Consider the following 18315-nt stretch of genomic DNA (forward strand, 5'->3'; position numbering starts at 1 on the left):
TATTCAGACTGATCAGGTTATAGAAAGGAATATATGTATGTGTATATACACATATGCATGCAATAACACTCAATGAAAAAAGAGACCATGAATTTGAAAGAGAGCATGAAGGGATGTATGGGAGAGTTTGGATGGAGGAAAGGGCAGGATGAAATGATATAATTATAATTTTAGAAATAAAAGAAAATTATTAAAAATAATGTTGTGAAGATTAAATTGATACATATAAGGTATTTCAAAGAGTATTAAATAAAGGTGGTAGTCACATAGTGGTTATTGCTCATGTTGAACCTATTACATCAGAATAAGTATGGGAAGTGAAAAAGTTTTCTCCCAAACCCAAAATTTAACTGAATCTAGAGCTGACCTTGCCTGAAGCTGACAATTTATAAAATGGAAGTTATAGACTCTTCCCTTTGTTAAGTTAGTTTAATATATCAAAGTCATAGAAATGTCTCTCTGTGTCTGGCTTTCACCATAACTCTTAGTAAGAATAGGATGGTGGGCTAGGAAGGATGTTTTCCATTCCATTCCTTTAGAAGCTTTACAGGGCTGTGGTTAAATTTTTTAAAAAGAAAATAAATAAAAATTAAAGAGAGGCAATGACTTTATGAGTGAAATATATTATGGGAGTACTGGAAGGAACTGGAGAAGGAGAGTACTGGTGGTTATAATCAAGAAGTAATCTACACAGGTATGAAATTTTCAAACTTTACATTTTTATTTATTTATTTAATTTATATTTAAATTAAATTTAAATTAAAAATAAAATTATTTACTTGTTTTAATTTATGTCTTTATTTTTTAGTATAGACAAAAATGAAAGACTTATGCAGAAGTCTATTAGGATAGAAACCTTCATAAATATTTATATATTATTTATATATATATTGTTTATATATAATAACAAAAAAGCTTGATTGTCAGAAAAGAAAGTAATTATTTGTAGATGCCCTTTGGAAATTGTGAAGTAGAATCTCTAACCTCCACCACCTCTTCTTTCATTGGTTTGTGCAGAAAAGAAGATCTTTAAAAAGGGAAAGAAGAAAGAGTCATCTGCCATTTCTGGGGGAATACTTGAAGTGTTCATCAAAAAAGCAAAGAATCTGACAGCGGTAAAATCAGGAGGCACTTCTGACAGCTTCGTCAAGGGGTAATTTTGCTTTAGCTCATCTCAGATAACACTCACTGGTGTGGAAGGGAACTATGAGCCATTAGACAATGGTATTTGTGAGAGGCCCACACTCTGCTTATTGGGTGTACTTTGGAAGAACTATCCTTAAGTCCTTGCTCCTATACCTAAAGCAATGTCAGTATGGATGAGAGTTTGTGTTCCAGGTTTTGCTGTGCTTCTAGCACATTTTTTTTGAGGTCCCACTACTCTGAAGTTTGGAAGACTTTCCCAGGAGACTCATTTCTTAGGAAAAAAGCATTATTTTCTATGTATAATTAGACTTTTTTTTTTTTGCTCTTTTATCATTTGGTACAACAAACAAAATATTAAATATTTGCTGTTTTGCTCTCTTGGGGAACATTGTAAAATGCAGAAAAATTTCAGTATCTGCCTGAGAGTATGTGAGAGAGGCTTAAGGACTATCAGGTATATATTATATATTGCATATATATATATATATATATATATATATATATATATATATATATATAGTTAGGCCATATACAGCAAATGGCAGTTTCTTTAAAGAGTACTACCCTTTAAATGGATATTCTTGCCCATTCTAGGCAATCCAAATAGCAAATATCCCTTGTTTCTGACTATTGGAGAATTCTTCTCATGCAATTAGAGGAACCTGGGCTAAAAGCATATGTTTTCATTCATTCGAGCAAACAGTCAAATGTATATATACTAAGTATTAGATGCTGCACTTTGAAAATTAAATTAGATGTAATAGCTGACCTCACAGAGCACCATGAAACATAGGAGTTAAAGCAAGTTTGTACAATGCCATGCCATTACAAGGAGAAAAAGATGACTAAGGTCTCCCCATTGATGGGTTATGTTCTTTAGCTTAAAAGAAACACTTTCTTTGGATCATGCTGTTACAGTTTGCCTCAGGAACCCCAGCACCCACTTTAGGACTCTATTCCTTACTGTCTTTTATGGAAGCATATTGTTCCGCCTATGATAGCCTTCTAGGGATAACTTAATGTTGTTTGAACAGTTTTTATATTCTCTTCCTGAGAATTTATCAGCAAGAATTGTTATGATCTTGATCATACAGCTTCAGAAGGACCACACCAGGCCAAACAGTTCCATGTGAGGTTTATTGGGAGAGAGAGGAGCAAGGTGGCAGGGGAAAGAGAAGGGGGGAAGAGAGAGAGAGAGAACGGGGGGGAGGCCTTTCTTTATATGTGGATGATGATGTAATCACAGGTAAAGGTGGGAGGTAAGCCAAGTGGATTCTGGAAATATTGTGGCTGTTGTCTTGGCAACAGGTCTACAGGTCCCACCTATGTAATGTCACCGGTTTCGGAGGTCCTGATACCAACAAGAATAATAAAGAACAGTATTTCATTGTACTTTTAAACTAACATTCTAGTAGATTCTCTTATTGATACTTAAATATTAAGCTAACTTAAAAATGTTACAAGAAGTTGGAGAGACCTCTTGCAGAGAGGACCCAAGTTCAATTTCCAGCACCCACATGGTGCTTACAACCATCAATAACTATGTCTCAGGAGATCTGATACCTTCTTTTGGTCTCCACAGCCACTCTATGGTGCATAAACATACATGTAGGAAAAACACCCATACACATGTGTCTTAGGGTTTTACTGCTGTGAACAGACACCATGACCAAGGCAACTCTCATAAGGATAACATTTAATTGGGGCTGGCTTACAGGTTCAGAGTTTCAGTTCAGTGTCATCAAGGTGTGTGCATAGCAGTAGACATGCATGATGCAGGAGGAACTGAGAGTTCTACATCTTCATCTGAAAGCTGCGAGTGGAATACTCACTTCTCGGCAGCTAGGATGGGAGCCTTAAAGTCCATACCCACAGTGACACACCTACTCCAACAAGACCACACCTACTTCAACAAGGCCACACTTTCAAATAGTGCCACTCCCTGAACCAACCATATACAAACCACTGCAACATGCAAAGAAAGAAAGAAACAAACATAAATAAATAACACCCTTAAAAAATGAATGGAGCTATATTTTCAAGGACTGCAAGTAAAGGGAAATAGGCTTGCCATCAAACCTCACGGACCAATTTTGATAACTAGAACCCCTCTGGTAAAAACTGAGATCTGACTCTTGCACATTGTCCTCTGGTCTCTACATATATGCCATTGGCATTGCCACCCCCTACATACAAATATAGAATAAAAAATAAATATTAAAAATTTAAATAAATGTATTTTGTCATATATAAACAATAACTAAAGATTATTTATCTAAAGCAGATATGGAAACACCCTGATTATCAGGGACAAAAGTGGTAGATTTTTTCAAATTTTATTTTATTTTTTACTTATTTACTTCATGTTCCACTCACTGCCCTCTCCCAATTACTCCCTCCCACAGTCCTTCCCCCATCCTCCTTCCCCTTTTCCTCTGAGTGAGTTAGGGCCTCCTGGGTATTGCCCCACCCTGGTACTTGAAGTCTCTGTGAAGCTAGTTCCTTCCTCTTACTGAGGTCAGACAAGGCAGTTCAACTAGAACATATCCCATGTGAGAGGCTCCACCCAGCAGACTCAGACAGATGCAGACACCCACAGCCAAGCAGTGGATAGAGCTTGGGGACTCTCATGGAAGAATAGGAGGAAGGATTGTGGCCTCAAGGGGGATAGAAACTCCACAGAAAGACCAATGGAGTAAGCTAACCTGGACACTTGGGGCTCTCAGAATCTGAACCTCCAACCAAAGACCATACATGGGCTGGACCTAGGCTTCCACATACTTATGTAGCAGATGTACAGCTTTGATCTTCATGTAGGTCCTGAACAACTGGAGTGGGGGCTATCCCAAAAAAGTGTTGTTGTTGTGGTTGTTGTTGTTGTTGTTGTTTTTTAGGTCATCTTCCCTATGGATCAGGACAGCTAGCTGTGCAAAGTTCAGCTGTCCTATGCACATATGGGCTGGTAGGAAGCTTCCCAGAACCTTTTCATAGAGATACTTCTAGTAACCCATTGGTCAGAACCTAGTTCTGTGGCTCTATGAGTTGCAAGAGAGCATAAGCGAATACGGAATGCCACATGACAGTTACTTTCTTTATTCCTGGACATTCACTTGTAGTTTTTGTAATTGTCTCATGTCCTGATTCCATATGCACACTCATTTTCTTTCCTAAACCATGTTTCCAGAAGGCACAAAGAGATTCGTGATTTAGAGTTTGAACACAATAGAGGGGACCTAGGATGCAGGTAGTCTACCTAAGAAGAGCTTGGAGGAAACACCAGTGAAAGAATGTAGACCATGATGCAAAAGAGACCGGGAAGTAGATTAAAAAGATATATTAATGGGAAGGTTATTACTGTAGACCACTAGGGTTCAGTTCCACTGGAGAAGCAACAAGAACTCCATATAACAGTCCTTAGGAGAATCCCTCAAAGAACTGGGGAACTCACCAACCCTTTTGAAAAACCCACCAATTGAGAATTGACCCTCAAGCATTTAGTGTTCAGTAACTTTTAGGTGCTCTGAACATAAGGGAGCAAACTCACCTAGAACCAGATAACCTAATAACCCAGCATTTGAGGCAGAAAACTGAAAACATGCCAACACTATCTACTGTGGCTGCAAATTAGCTAACAGATGACCCAGAAGATGCAAAGTGAAGCTTTCAATAGTGGTTACCACTGGGGGTCTTTTCTTTACCAGATGGAGAACCAAATACTTGAAATGGTTTGGAAAGACAGAAACTGCATTCAGAAATGAAAGCAGAGCATTTTACTATTATGGCACTAGTCATCTCTCCAAATAAAATATTATTTAAGTTTATAAAAACCAGGAAGAGGACATCAAGTATGCATATTACATTCACATGCAGTTCCAAAGAATTGTGAGAAATTCAAATGACAGCTTAAAGGTAGCAAATATTTTTTTTTTTTTGCCTACTTTTCCATGACTGTTTCCCTCTCCAGCTACCTGCTTCCTGATAATAACAAAGCCACCAAGCACAAAACTGCTGTTGTAAAAAAGAGTGTCAATCCTCAGTGGAACCATATGTTCATATTCAGTGGCCTGTATCCTCAGGATATAAAGAATGCTTGCCTAGAACTCACCATCTGGGACAAGGAGGCCTTTTCCAGCAACGTCTTTCTAGGAGGTGTTCGTTTAAATTCTGGAAGTGGTAAGGACCTGGGTGAGCTGGAGCTGGTCTATGTCTGGGAATGAGCAATGATGTGGTTACTGCTGATGTGGATGTGCGGTAGATTGTTATGTAGTTTGAGCTATAACTAACTCCTGAAGTATTCACGGATGTGTTTCTATGGTAACCTTGTATCCTTAGGCTTTACGTTGAAAAGGTATTTACATTTGGTCCCTTCATATAAAAATCTTCAATACATTCACGTAAGTGAATTTCAAGTCCTTTTTTGGTTCTCACCTCAGGTTTTGCTCAGGAAAAATCTCCAAGACAACAGAGACTTTGATAGGAGAGGAGGGATTCCTAAGACCACCATTACTACAACTTCTTTTCACTGTCTAGTACTTCAACTGAACTATGATCAAGTTGAATGGAAACTGAATTTTCTCTACAAACTACACCTAATGTTGTTCATACGAGCAATTTGTCTTAGCTTGCTTTCTGTTGCTATAATGAAGACAATGACCAAAAACAACTTAGGGAGGAAAGGGTATATTTCACCTCACAAATTATAGACTACCATGAAGGGAAATCAGGGCAGGAATGGAAGGCAGAAACCCAGATGCAGAAACTGAAGCAGAACTTTTGGGGGCGGAGGGAGGGCATGCTGTATATGTGCTTGTTCAGTTTGTTTCATATATAGCCTAGGACTGCCTATAGACTGCCCAGGGGCCAATCAGAGCAGTGAATTTTTTCAGTAACCCAGAAGTGTGTCAGACAATGAAAACACATAACTCATAAAATATAACAGGGTACAAACTGGGTGAGGAGACATATTGCAGTGGTCAAATGCTTTGGCACTAAGAGTGCATTATGGAGTCACCTCAAATCTCTTTATCCCGTCTTAGACTAGCCATATACCATGGCATCACTTGGGCTGAGAAAGACTTCATTTATATGAAAGCATTTTTTTTTTTACATTAAGGAATGTATGGCATATGTCAGTAAAATCAAAATCTCCAGGGTTAGAAAAGTAGTTGTGGTAGAAATAGAGATCCTTATATCAGAACTCACATTAACTTGGTTTGGATGAACCAGTTTTCTGCTAAGATATCAAGGTAGGGTAGAAATGAGATATCAAGAGCCATTCTGATTTCTCTGCACAACCTAAGCAGAAGGAAGTCATGGGGGCTTCAAAACACTGATTCCTTTTAGCACCTCACTACATTTGGGAACTGAGAAGAGGCCAAGAGGATTTCTCCTTAGAACTTCCCCTCAGAGATTGTTCCTTACCTTCTGGAGGTCCACTCCCTTGTGTGAAATGTTGCCCTTTCCTTTTCCTCCTGCAGGTATGAGCTACGGTAAGACTGTGGACTGGATGGACTCTCATGGGGAAGAGCAACGCCTTTGGCAAAAGATGGCTGACAACCCTGGGACATCTGTAGAGGGGGTTCTCATGCTACGTTCCAGCATGGCGAAATGTAGGCTCTGAGAGGACCAGTTCTCCCCAAACTACATCCCTGGTTGCCAGCTATTTCCTCTCAGTGAAAGGACTAGGACTGTGAATTCACCAAAGAGTATTAGGCCATAATTGGAAACACGTCAGTGCTCTGAAAAAAAAAAAAATCTGATTTTTTTTTTGCTGATTGTCAAAACAAACAAAAAAACCAAACCCATATCTTTTTATATGTTCACCTATGCAGGCTTCCCTTATTAGTCAATAGGAAGTGTACCACACCATCTTTCCAACAATCAAACCGTGCTAAGATTCATAGGCTACATATTGATAGAAATGTTACAAGCTTATTAGAAAATACTGTTTAGATTGGGGCTCCCCATGCTTTTTCCAACTGAGTTACTTAAGGTTTATTTACTTTGAGAAGAGAAGGGAACATTAAGAAGGTAGAGTGCTTGATGAATAACAAAGAAAGATACAGGCCTCCTTTTTCTTATCCTAGGATGACCTGTGATGTAAACAAAGCATGCTGGGGATGGTTTGGAAGATAGGGTAGAATGCTGTTATAGTGGCAAGCTTCAGAATGGAGATGGGAATATTTCAGGACATACTGGTTGGATTATGGTAACTACAGAATTCATCGTGAAATTCAGCCTCCTTTTCAAGGTAAAGATAGCTAAATGGTTACATGTGATCTCTCTGTCTCTCTGTCTCTCTCTCTTTCTAACACACACTCTCTCTCTCTCTCTCTCTCTCTCTCTCTCTCTCTCTCTCACACACACACACACACACACACACACATGAAAACCACAGATACCAGTATGTGTATAGAAAAACTGGAATATAGGGTTACAGGTTACCTTGATGATTATATAGCAATTTGAGGACTCTTTTATAAGAAAATACAAAATATATATTTTGTCAAATATTTTAAGCTATTCAGTAAATGGAAATAATAAATAAGGGCCAGTCAATTCATATCTCTACATTTTGTTAACTAGTAAGTCTAGTTAAGTGAAAAGGGAGATACTGTGCTGTCCTTCTGTGCTGCTGTAGGAGAGTCAGGAAGTCTATGTTCTCTCTTTCACTTTCACTTTTCCCAAGTTATTATTTTCTTCTGCTATGATAACAGCAAGTAACAAACCACCCCAAAAGGCAATGACTTTACATGAAAACTAATTTTCTCATGCCTATGAAATTTGCCTAGGAAAGCTCTGCTTCCTACTTACAAGCCTGGGCATCTAAGATCTAAACCAGCTGCTTCTCTCTTCTCCTCATTGGACCAGAAGAATAGTCTGGGGGTGGTGGTAACAGAAGTATAATTGGATAGGTCTCACTGCTCAAGTACCTAAGTGTGGTATGCTTCATTGGTCAAAAGGAAGCCATATTGCTAAGTCCAAAGTTTAAGAAGGAAATGTGCCTTGCCAACAGTGATGCCATGACACGAATGAGGGTGGTAGAAAGGATGCTAAAACAGAGGCCAGTAATGAACCCATTTTGCGTCCTGGCACTTTGGTGCCAAACATAAACTACCAAATTTAGATACAAAGTCAGTTAAAGCCAGAAGGGATGCCAAGTCTGGTTGTCCATTTTGTGAGTTCCAACCCTGTGGTCCAAAGAGCTGAGGTGACCTGTCCAAGGTCATGTAGTGGCTCTGACTGAATCTGGACTTAATTCATAGGTAATTTTGACATGACTCTATGCTTATCAAGAAAGTAGGTCAGAGTCTGATTATTTAAACCTAAACATACATGGTCTATGCCAGATGTCATGGGTTGTACTTGTAGCCCTGGCCCTTTGGAAATGGAGGCAGGAGGAGCAGGAGTTCACGGTGAGCCTTTGCTACAGAGAGAATTTTAAGCTATTCTGGGCTATATGGCCAGAATCTATCTCAATGGCACCCCATACAGAAGACAAAATTCATGGTTCAGATATGTTCTAGAGTCAGAATCAATTCCCCATAGCTCATTTTTTAATTTGAGTACATGCAAACCCTTTAAAATACAACAAATAAATGTTAGTCATTGGAGAATGGAAATCATGTTCAGGTTCATTCTCCATAGTTGTTACATATTTTTAGATATCTTTTTGAAATTTGAAAACTGATTTAAGAATGCATTTAATGTTCTTCATAGTAAGGGAATACACAAACCAATCTAACTGGGTATTTCTATAAAACAAAACCCACATAGACAAAAGACATACTTTTAAATTTTTACTCTAGTTCTTCATGTAAATAAAAGGTAAACATTTTCATCTCACTATCTTTTCCTAAATGCCAGTGCAAAATACAAGTACACTGTGTTAGTATATAACCAGAACCTAGCATTTAGGAGACTAATTCCAGAGGACCACAAGTTCAGCATCAGCCTAAACTATAATGAGACTCACTGGCAAAAGTAAAATAGTGTATGAAGATTATAGAATTCAAGCGCTTAAAGACTATGGAGTTGCTTTGCCCACCACTTCCACGTGAAAGTATATTTACTGTAAGTGTTAGTCTTTTCTATGCCTATAGGTTATTACCTTATAGACACCCACTGAATATGTTCAGTCAGTGTTATCAGATGCCACAGAAAATATGGCTAAGCCATCTATGCTTAATAGCTTCTCTTAACAGACTTTTGTTTTTAATTATATATAGGAAGGTCTTGGAATATATATGTATTTTATTTGATATAGATATCAATCACCCAGCCAGCCATTTACATGTATCTACTCTATAGAAGTAGATATGTATATGAGGAATGAGCACATGGATGCCTGTATTTCTGAAAGATCAGAAACAAAGCAAAATCAATGAAAAGAAGTGTGAAATTCACATACTCCAGACTTTTTCTGTTTTTCTGTTTCTAGTTATTGTTGCTCCTTCCTTTCTGACTCTGATAATTCTCAGCAGAACTGTTAACTTTTCCGAGCTCTTTCTCCTTGATTCTATGCTACTTTCATGATGATATATGCTTACAACTTCAAACTTGCATATCCAATGAAGATTTACTTCTAAGCCCTAGACACTGAGAAAATCTATCAACCCAGTATAAGTTATTCCTGTCACTGTGTAGGATAAAGCTGAAAAAAATCACAGGGAATAACATGTAGGTCACAGATATATCTGTTCTGTAGGATGCCTTGCAAGCCTTATGCAACCAAAAGACCCACTATGACTTTAAGACAAAATTTAAACAGCAGTTGATGCTGATCACCAATCCAAGCTTGCAAACTTCCAAAAGACACTATCTGACATATGATCTTGCTTCCAAAATGATCTGTGTTAATACCTTTCCTCAATAAAACACTAATATTTTCCTTTGTTCTCTGGACACATCAGAGACTGCTCAGTCTGGTGTATCTGATTACATATTCAGTCTGGTATCATTTTATCTTTCCACTCTTTTTCATGTAGGATTTCCTTTCTCAAGGATTTATTTCTATAATTTTATTTAGTGATGACAACCCGAATCGAACTGCCAGTATGACATCTCAGTCAGGGTACTTTCTTTGAAACTATATTCAAACTAAGCATTCTGTTATCATTCTTGTTCTGGAGTCTTGTTCTAGGCCATTCTACCTCAGTACTTAGAGCATTCATCCTCTATCAAGTGACAGCAAACAGGCTGATTGCTGATTTTTATTTCTTGCTTTTCCTTCATCCTGAGGCAAAGTCAATCCAAGAATCCTAAGTCTACTTAAGCTTCCTTATCCCCACGATACCAACCAAGTCCAAACTAACATTACTCCTTTTCATGACTATTTCAGCAAGTCTCCTAACAGTAATCATTGAAGTTTTTTTATTTATTGTGTGCATATATGATGCGTGTGTTACATGCACATGTAAGCCAGGGAAAAGTTCTGTGGAGTCAGTTCTCTCTTTCCACTTTGCAGGGACTCTGGGGGTTGACCCTAGGTAATTGGTGTTGTGCTGAAAGTAGGTTGCTAAACTGAGATACCACTCTGGCTGTTATTTTTACAGCCCTTCTTGTTCTGTATCATCCCAATATCCACCATATAAGATTCATCTCAAAATTGTATCTTAAATGTCCAAATATACAGAAAAATTGAAAGAACTTTATAGGAAACACTATTGTATCCATGACCTAGCATTAGCACATGACTGTACTTGCCTGTCATTATAGAGATTACATCTGACCATCCTGAGTGATCTATTCAACTTTCCATGGGCTTTCAACTGAAATGAAAACAAAACACAAAGTATTGTATATGGCCCAGCCTAAGAAGGCCACTGCCTTTTCCCCAGGCTGTGCCAACCCTCCCTGTCCTCCTTTCCTCTTTAGCCCCCTTGTGTACTCTTCTTGTCTTCATCTCCATAAATAATCCCAGTCTTGAATGCTACTTCCTCAGGAAAACCTTCTTGATCCTGTTCTGAAGCTGGCCTTTATTTCCCCTCCACTGCACCTATCACAATTACAATAAATTATTCATGCAATAAATCTGAGGCCTATGTCTACTACCTTCCCTTTATGTAAGAGTCATGAGGGCTGGGGCAGCACATGTTCCTAGCTCTATCCCCAGTGCTTGGCTGAAAGTAACTGATCCAAACTTTTGTGAAATAAGTCAAAAGAAAACGAAAATAACATCACAAAACCTTACATTAGCAAACACTTTTTTCTTTTCTGTTAATTTATTTACTTACTTTACATCTCGATCACATTTTTTTAAAACCACCATTTCAAAGTGAGTGTGGGAAAGAGCAAATGAAGCAAGGGAGGTTAGGGACCTGCATAACTAGGGGTTTGGGTCACTGACTGCATGAAATGGGGACTACTGAGAATTCTGTGCTGAAGAAAGACAAAATAGCATGTATTTTAACAGCATCCCTCTGACTGCTGTATCCAGTATTTGGGGAAGAGATAGCAACTTTCAGCAGTCAGGCCATTTTCTCCTACAAGTAACAAAATAACAATCTAAAGGTTATAGAAGAATGTAACTGGCCTGTCACTCAAAAGCCTAGAAGGAGGGCTTTTACTTTAGTTTGCACAGCTGTGTTCTTCAGGCTAGCTATACCCTGGATTAAGACTACTAATGTTGCATCACTGTTAGAGGCACAATGCTGATGGTTAGTAGGGTATCTGGGTGAAAGTTGTGGAAGGGAGAGAATGTTGGCAAACTATCTAAAAGTAAATGACAGACATTACATAAGTTGGTGAACTGTGTCAATGCTTATTAGGAAATCTGTAGATACTAAAGAAAAAAGTTAAAATTTCCTGTTATTATTTATTGTTAGTCAATGAATTCAATAATTTCATAAACATGAAAAAGTATCACCATAGATATGTCAACTAAATTAATTTGATTTATATATATATATATATATATATATATATATATATATATTAGACTCCTAAATGTGCATAGTTGTTCATTTAAAAATAAATCAACCTTATGTAATATCATAGGAACAAGCATAGCAGGTAATCCCAGCATATCAGCTTTTCAGTAGAACAGAAGACAACATTGCCTGGAATATTTCACTCCGTATTTTGATATTTCAGTTTCTGATTTTCCCATGAATAGACTAAAAAAATATATAAAGAGACATATAAATCTTAAACGCCTGATTTTATCTTCAAATGCATAAATAGCACTTGCAACAGATGAACACAATCAGATCTCATTGTGGTCATCTTGTTATCATCACTGGACTTACTCATTAGGACTTAGATTTTTCTAGGGCACAAAAGCTATGCCAGTTTGGAACCCCCTATACCCCCTTTCCTTTAAAGGGTTACTAATACATGACTAATGATAATTAAGGACTTAAGTAAGTGACAGATGAATTACACCCCCTGATTCACAGTAATGGTAGTCATATGGTCCTTTGACACTTCAAGATTTATATTTAATTGGAAAAGAGAAAGCCATAGAAAGAATAATGGTAAGCCCTACTTATAGAAATAAAGTTGGTAGAAATACCAAGTCCAAAAATCCTTTGAAACTGAAAATCTGTAGCTGTTGTGATCAGTGTTGGGTTTTGTTTTTTCCATGAAATACACCACACTGATCTGAACACTGCCATTAGAGATTAGTAGGATATTCCCTGCGACAATATTGTCATTTATGGCCTTTGTACTAAGAAAAGAAACAGCATGGACAATTTTATTGTAAGTGAAACTTTTATTAGCTTGATGTGATTGTCCTTTTGGAGGCTTTCTGCCTGTCTGTTCACCTAGTCCTGGAAGCTTCTAGCCTCTGTACAATCTAATCTAGGCTAAGAATGTGTTCACCCTCTGAGAGTCACTGCTGCGTGAGCTCACCCTTTCTAGAGCTTTCTGAATTCTAACTGGCTGATTCAACTCAGCTGTTCTGACTCAAATTCCTCTCCAAGCAGACTGATTCAATCTGACTTCTCTTAGATTCTCACTGAATTGCTCTGCTAGGCCTCAAACTAACTCTAGCAATGTGTTCTAATCTTCTAACTCCTCCTTATCCTCTGGCTTCAGCTGCCTCTGCTGACCTGCACGGCACTGTGTGAACTCACGAAGGAACTTAACTCCACTGCGCTGCACTCACTGCACTGACTCCCAACTCACTGACAAACTGATTCAACTCCACTTCACTGAACTCAACTGATAATCTCTCTCTCTCTCTCTCTCTCTCTCTCTCTCTCTCTCTCTCTCTCTCTCTCTCTCTCTCTCTCTCTCTCTCTCTCTCTCCTGTTCTTAAATAGCTTTTCTACTGAAACTTGGGTGTATCCTATCTGTGACTCATTTCTCTGATTCATCACTTTGTATGCCCCTCAGTTACTCATTGTTTGGAGTAAAGGTGTGCACTAAAGGATGCCAGCTAGAGGGGTTAAAGGTGTGTACTAAGGTTGTGTCTGAATTCCAACCAGATCACACCGACCTAGAAAGTCTTTGAATGTGATCAGTGCAGCCATGGTGCTGGATTCAAATTCCTCTACAATATCTACTGGGAAATTAGAAATGTTGTGCTCTATTAAAAATTAGGAAAGTTACCTGAAGTATGAAATGAATAGCATGATTCCATAACATTGCTCCAAACATACTAACATTGCTCCAAAAATCTCCAGAAATACTCATGATAATTGTCATCAAACTGTTTGTGTTATTCCACTACAAAAGAGTTGTAATTTGAGAGATGCTGTATTTAGAAGACAGACTCGCCCCACCTCCTAAACATATTACACCCTTCCCAAATAGCACACCCAATGGGTTCCAAGTGTTCACACTCATGAACCTAAGGGGTCACGTCCCATTCAAACAGAGTACAATACAAACAGGATAAGGTGGAGAAACTTATCCCTGGTTTCAGAGGTCCTTAGTTCAAATATGGAATGCATACCAATCATCTTAAGTAATTTATCCCAAACAGGCCTTGGTCTCTGACTCTAAAATGGACATAATCGATCTACCTTAGAATAACTGTGATACTGGGCCAGTGTGATGGCTCAGGAAATACAAGTACTTAATCCTGAATGCATAATGACATAATTCTATCCTCAGAACTCATAGTGAAAAGAAAGCAGTTGCTCCCAAGGTTTATCCTCTACCCTTCATGTGTATACTATGATACATTCATGTATACACACATGACTAAATATTTGAAAAATGAAGATACCTGGTGAATTAATGTACATAAATATGGCTGGAAAAATTTAAACTACCATGAAAAACTGAGTTAACTTAGAGAACACTTTCATTCCTTTTCCTTAGATGCCGGTTTGGATATTAAAGATTCTATATACAATAAAGTGGCCCCCAGTATATGAAATGTGTTCTAAAAGATATTTATTGTGAGAAATACTATAGTTTAAATTATTATAGTTCCCCCCCCCAAAGACCATGTGTTAATACTTAATCAGTATTAGTGGGTAGTAAAAAGTTTTAGAAGTGTATCATCATGTGACCTTCAGGTTCCAGGTCCATGACCTTGAAGGGGCTATTTAGGATCCTGGACCTTTTCCCATTCCACCTATGCAAGCCATAAGGGAAATAGTTTTATCCTACTTTTTAACCAAGATTTTTCTGGCCTGCCACTAAAGAACCAAAAACAATGAGGTCAACAAACCATGGATTAAAACCTCAAGTATTTGGGATGGACATAGAATGCTAACAGTATGATAGTTTTTTTTTCAGGCCAGGATTTCATGTTTCAACTGATTGGATGATGAATATTACAGAACATGTATAAATATGCTGAAGATAAACATCTATGGTCAGGTTTTGTTTCTCTGCTCAAATTGAGGAGCATGCTAGCAACCCAATAACCCTACTTTGCTAACCTTACTACCCCTACCTCAGATCTTCTCCTGGACTATATACTGTCTTTTGCTATGCCCCATCCATACCCTCCATGCCATATGGAGGAAACCTGCCTTTCTCACAGGAATAGTCTTCAAGATCATGCTTTTAATCTGCATAAACAATTTTCCACTCTGTCAAAACACACTCCATGGAAGCACAAGCTAATGTGTCACTGTGAGTAAGGCATACTATTTCAAATATTCTCAGTTGCACTTCGTTAACTTTACCACAATTCATCAATTTATCCCAGAGAAGAATCCTTAGGAAGGTGAGATTGAGGACTTATTTGATATAGGCCACGAGTTCCAAAATGCTCACATTTTTTTTATCCAGTATTTTATTTAACACAGAAGAAAGTTCTGAGGCCAGAATGATTGCACATAATTAAAGAAAAGGTGAAAGCACTGGAATCGGGTAGCAGATCAGAGAACTAGACTAACGTTTAAATCAAAAGAATACATTCTTATCTCTGTTACATATACTTCTGCCAAAAAAGAGACTCTAATTATACATGCCACATAGTACTTTACTTAACAAATGTTAATTTTGACATTATAAACTTCAAACTTGTTTGTAAGAAGGCATAGGAATTGACAAAGCCCAACAGAGAGACTTGAGGAGCCACTCAATCACAAAGTGATGGAGTGCTAGAATGATTAATCTGACCTAATCACAAAGATTGTGTCAGTCACTCAGAGCTGGAGGTATTATTATTTGAGAACTGTGAATATCTTTTCTTTTTATAAGTGGATATTAGATAATAGAGATTATTGATTGTCAGTTGACATGGAGAAAGGGACATTTAGACTGTTTTTTTTTTTTAACTCTCTCTGACATTCCTCGGATTGGTACAATATACACAAACAGTTTAGGAGACCCCCTTCGTTGATATTTTTCCACGTGGGTTTCTGAAAATATCATTATTTCATTTAAACTCTTCCCTGCCACCTCAGAAACCACACTAACATTATTTACTCGCAAAACATCTGAATGAGCAGGCAAGTTACCTTGGCACCTTCCCAAGGTGCTAGAGGCATTCTTTGGAAATAAAATGAGGTGGGGAACTACACTCAGGAAGAATATGTTTTTGACAGGGGGAAAAGGCTGCTTGAGTATTTAGATGAGGCAGAGATTCTATCCCTGAAGAGAAATTTATAAGTGGCTAAATAGCTTTCTAAGGGACAGTTTCCTGAGACAAGGGGGTTGTTTTGCTGAATGTGGCACACCAGTTTGGGCCAGACACAGACTGCTAAGAACAAAGGGGAAATGAAAAGTTGCCTCTCCCTGAGGCTTCCTTTGTATCTCTTCCATCAGTAAAGTATGCCTCAATATAAATGCCATACAAATATTTAAGGAGGATATCAAAGCCATAAGGTGATGGAGCACAGCTGTAACCCTATCTACTGAGGATACCAAGGTAGGAGGATCACAAGTTTGGAGCTAGCCTGGGCAAGTTAGGGAGCTCTTGTCTCCAAAGAAAAAGTTTCTTAAAAGACTTGAGCTGGAGCTCAATGTTAGAACACTTGTATGAGACCCTGAGTTCAGTCTGAGCATTAAAATTAAATTGATCTGAGAAATACACCATCAGGTCAGGTATTAACCCAGCTCTGTGACTGTACTGGGTCTCCAATTCCTTAGGTAAGCATTGTATTGATGAGCAAGACAAGGTTTTATCTGGGACCTATAGATGAGTCTAGGGGTTTGGTGAATTACACAAGGAAGGCACATTTTTAATGTCTCATGAACATGTATGAATCATTTTGTTACAGAATGAGGCCTATTCAGGAAAGATAAAGGGGACAATTTTCCTAAAATTCTGTTATCAAATCATCTATACACATGTTCATTCACTTGTGCCAACATAGTCTCCTAACTTATTTTTCTTACAAGAAGTTGGCCTATTTTGCTTGTTTCTAGTGAATAGATTTTATTGCTTAGAGAAAAATCGGGTTTATAGAAGACCTGAACAGAAGCTCCAGAGAGTTTTGATATACTGTTTATCTCCCCAGTTCCTCCTAAGTAGCCCTTGAAGCAGTGGAGCACACTTACTTGAGAATTGATAATATAATATTTGGACATTATTTTTGACTTAAGGTGATACTTTATACTGCTTGTTTTGATAAATACAGAAACATAATGAAGATTCGTTACAGACTTGCTGCTTTTGCTTAGCAATAGGCATTTAAGGTCCTTTCTTGTCTTTTGTGTGTGATACTTCAGTGTTTTCTGTAGTAAGTGCACTTAATATGATATTAGTCCTCTTCACAAAATTTTCAGTGATGTGTGTGTGTACATGTGTATTCGTTTTTAAGAATACGGCAATAAAAGTATAGAACACTGAGAAATCAATGTTTTAGTCTCAAGAGATGATAAAAAGTCTTCATTCATTTGGCTATTTTGCTGTTGTTGTTGTTGGCTACAAAGTTCCTGTTTTCTTACCCAAACATGCTTAGTACAAAATTAGTAACAATATTTAAATGTTTAACATGTTAGCTTCTAAGCTTCTGAATGGAATATTTATGGGAGACTAAAGCTGTATGCCATCCTGCACCTGATGCAAAGTGTGATGTATTGCTCATTAAATTCACTTTCCCAATATCTCTACCATGTTGTCTTCACATTCTTCTGAGCTCTGGGAGATAAGATTGTATGTCCTTGAAGATTGATTATGTGCTGTCTCGTCTCCCTGTTTTTACACTTCTTTGTCTTTGAAGACATGGGCATTTGCCGAGCTGACATAGACTAGATAAACGTGTAGTTTCCATTTGAAAGGTAAAAGTGGTGCAGGACAATTCTCTGATCTGACCTATTGCATCCACCCCTCACTTTGTTCTTAGTTCACTCGTCTCCCACATCTGGACTCTGGCACTGGCATTCACTTTGGCCTCCCCTTAATGAATGAAAATTCAACCTGTACATAGTCAAAAGTCAAACAAAAATAGTCAAAGTCTTAACAAAAATAAAATGGGTGATATAGCCCTAAGGTTGGAAAGTGGAGACATGTTATTTTCCCTATTATGTGAATGTACTACATACTTAAAGAACACCTTACATACTTCTGGCCAAGGAACTTATTTCACAGTGAAGAATGTGCACCTCTGGGTTCATGCAGTGACATTGATTAGTTTTACCAATTCTCGTCAATCATCTCAAAATAATTGGTTTGATGTCTAAAGGTCAGTTGCAGAATCAGCTAATACATAACATTTACAGAGGATGAAGAAATAGCTTCCTGATATAGTGTGTGATTTAAAGAGTGTGTGTATGTGTGTGTGTGTGTGTGTGTGTGTGTGTATGTGTGTG

General features: G+C 37.8%; 1 protein-coding gene across 1 annotated transcript in view; it reads left to right on the forward strand.

Moving 5' to 3' along the window:
• Sytl5 (synaptotagmin like 5) overlaps positions 1-7318 on the forward strand; it is a 62080-nt gene extending 54762 nt beyond the window's left edge. Inside the window, exons 13-15 of the mRNA XM_029472984.1 lie at positions 1018-1153; positions 5111-5319; positions 6624-7318. Of these exons, the coding sequence (XP_029328844.1) occupies positions 1018-1153; positions 5111-5319; positions 6624-6766 (488 nt within the window). The 3' untranslated portion in view covers positions 6767-7318. The remainder of the gene's footprint in view (positions 1-1017; positions 1154-5110; positions 5320-6623) is intronic.
• Positions 7319-18315: the final 10997 nt, after the last annotated feature.

The sequence above is a fragment of the Mus caroli genome, chromosome X (assembly GCF_900094665.2).
Source record: "Mus caroli chromosome X, CAROLI_EIJ_v1.1, whole genome shotgun sequence".
NCBI lineage: Eukaryota > Metazoa > Chordata > Mammalia > Rodentia > Muridae > Mus > Mus caroli.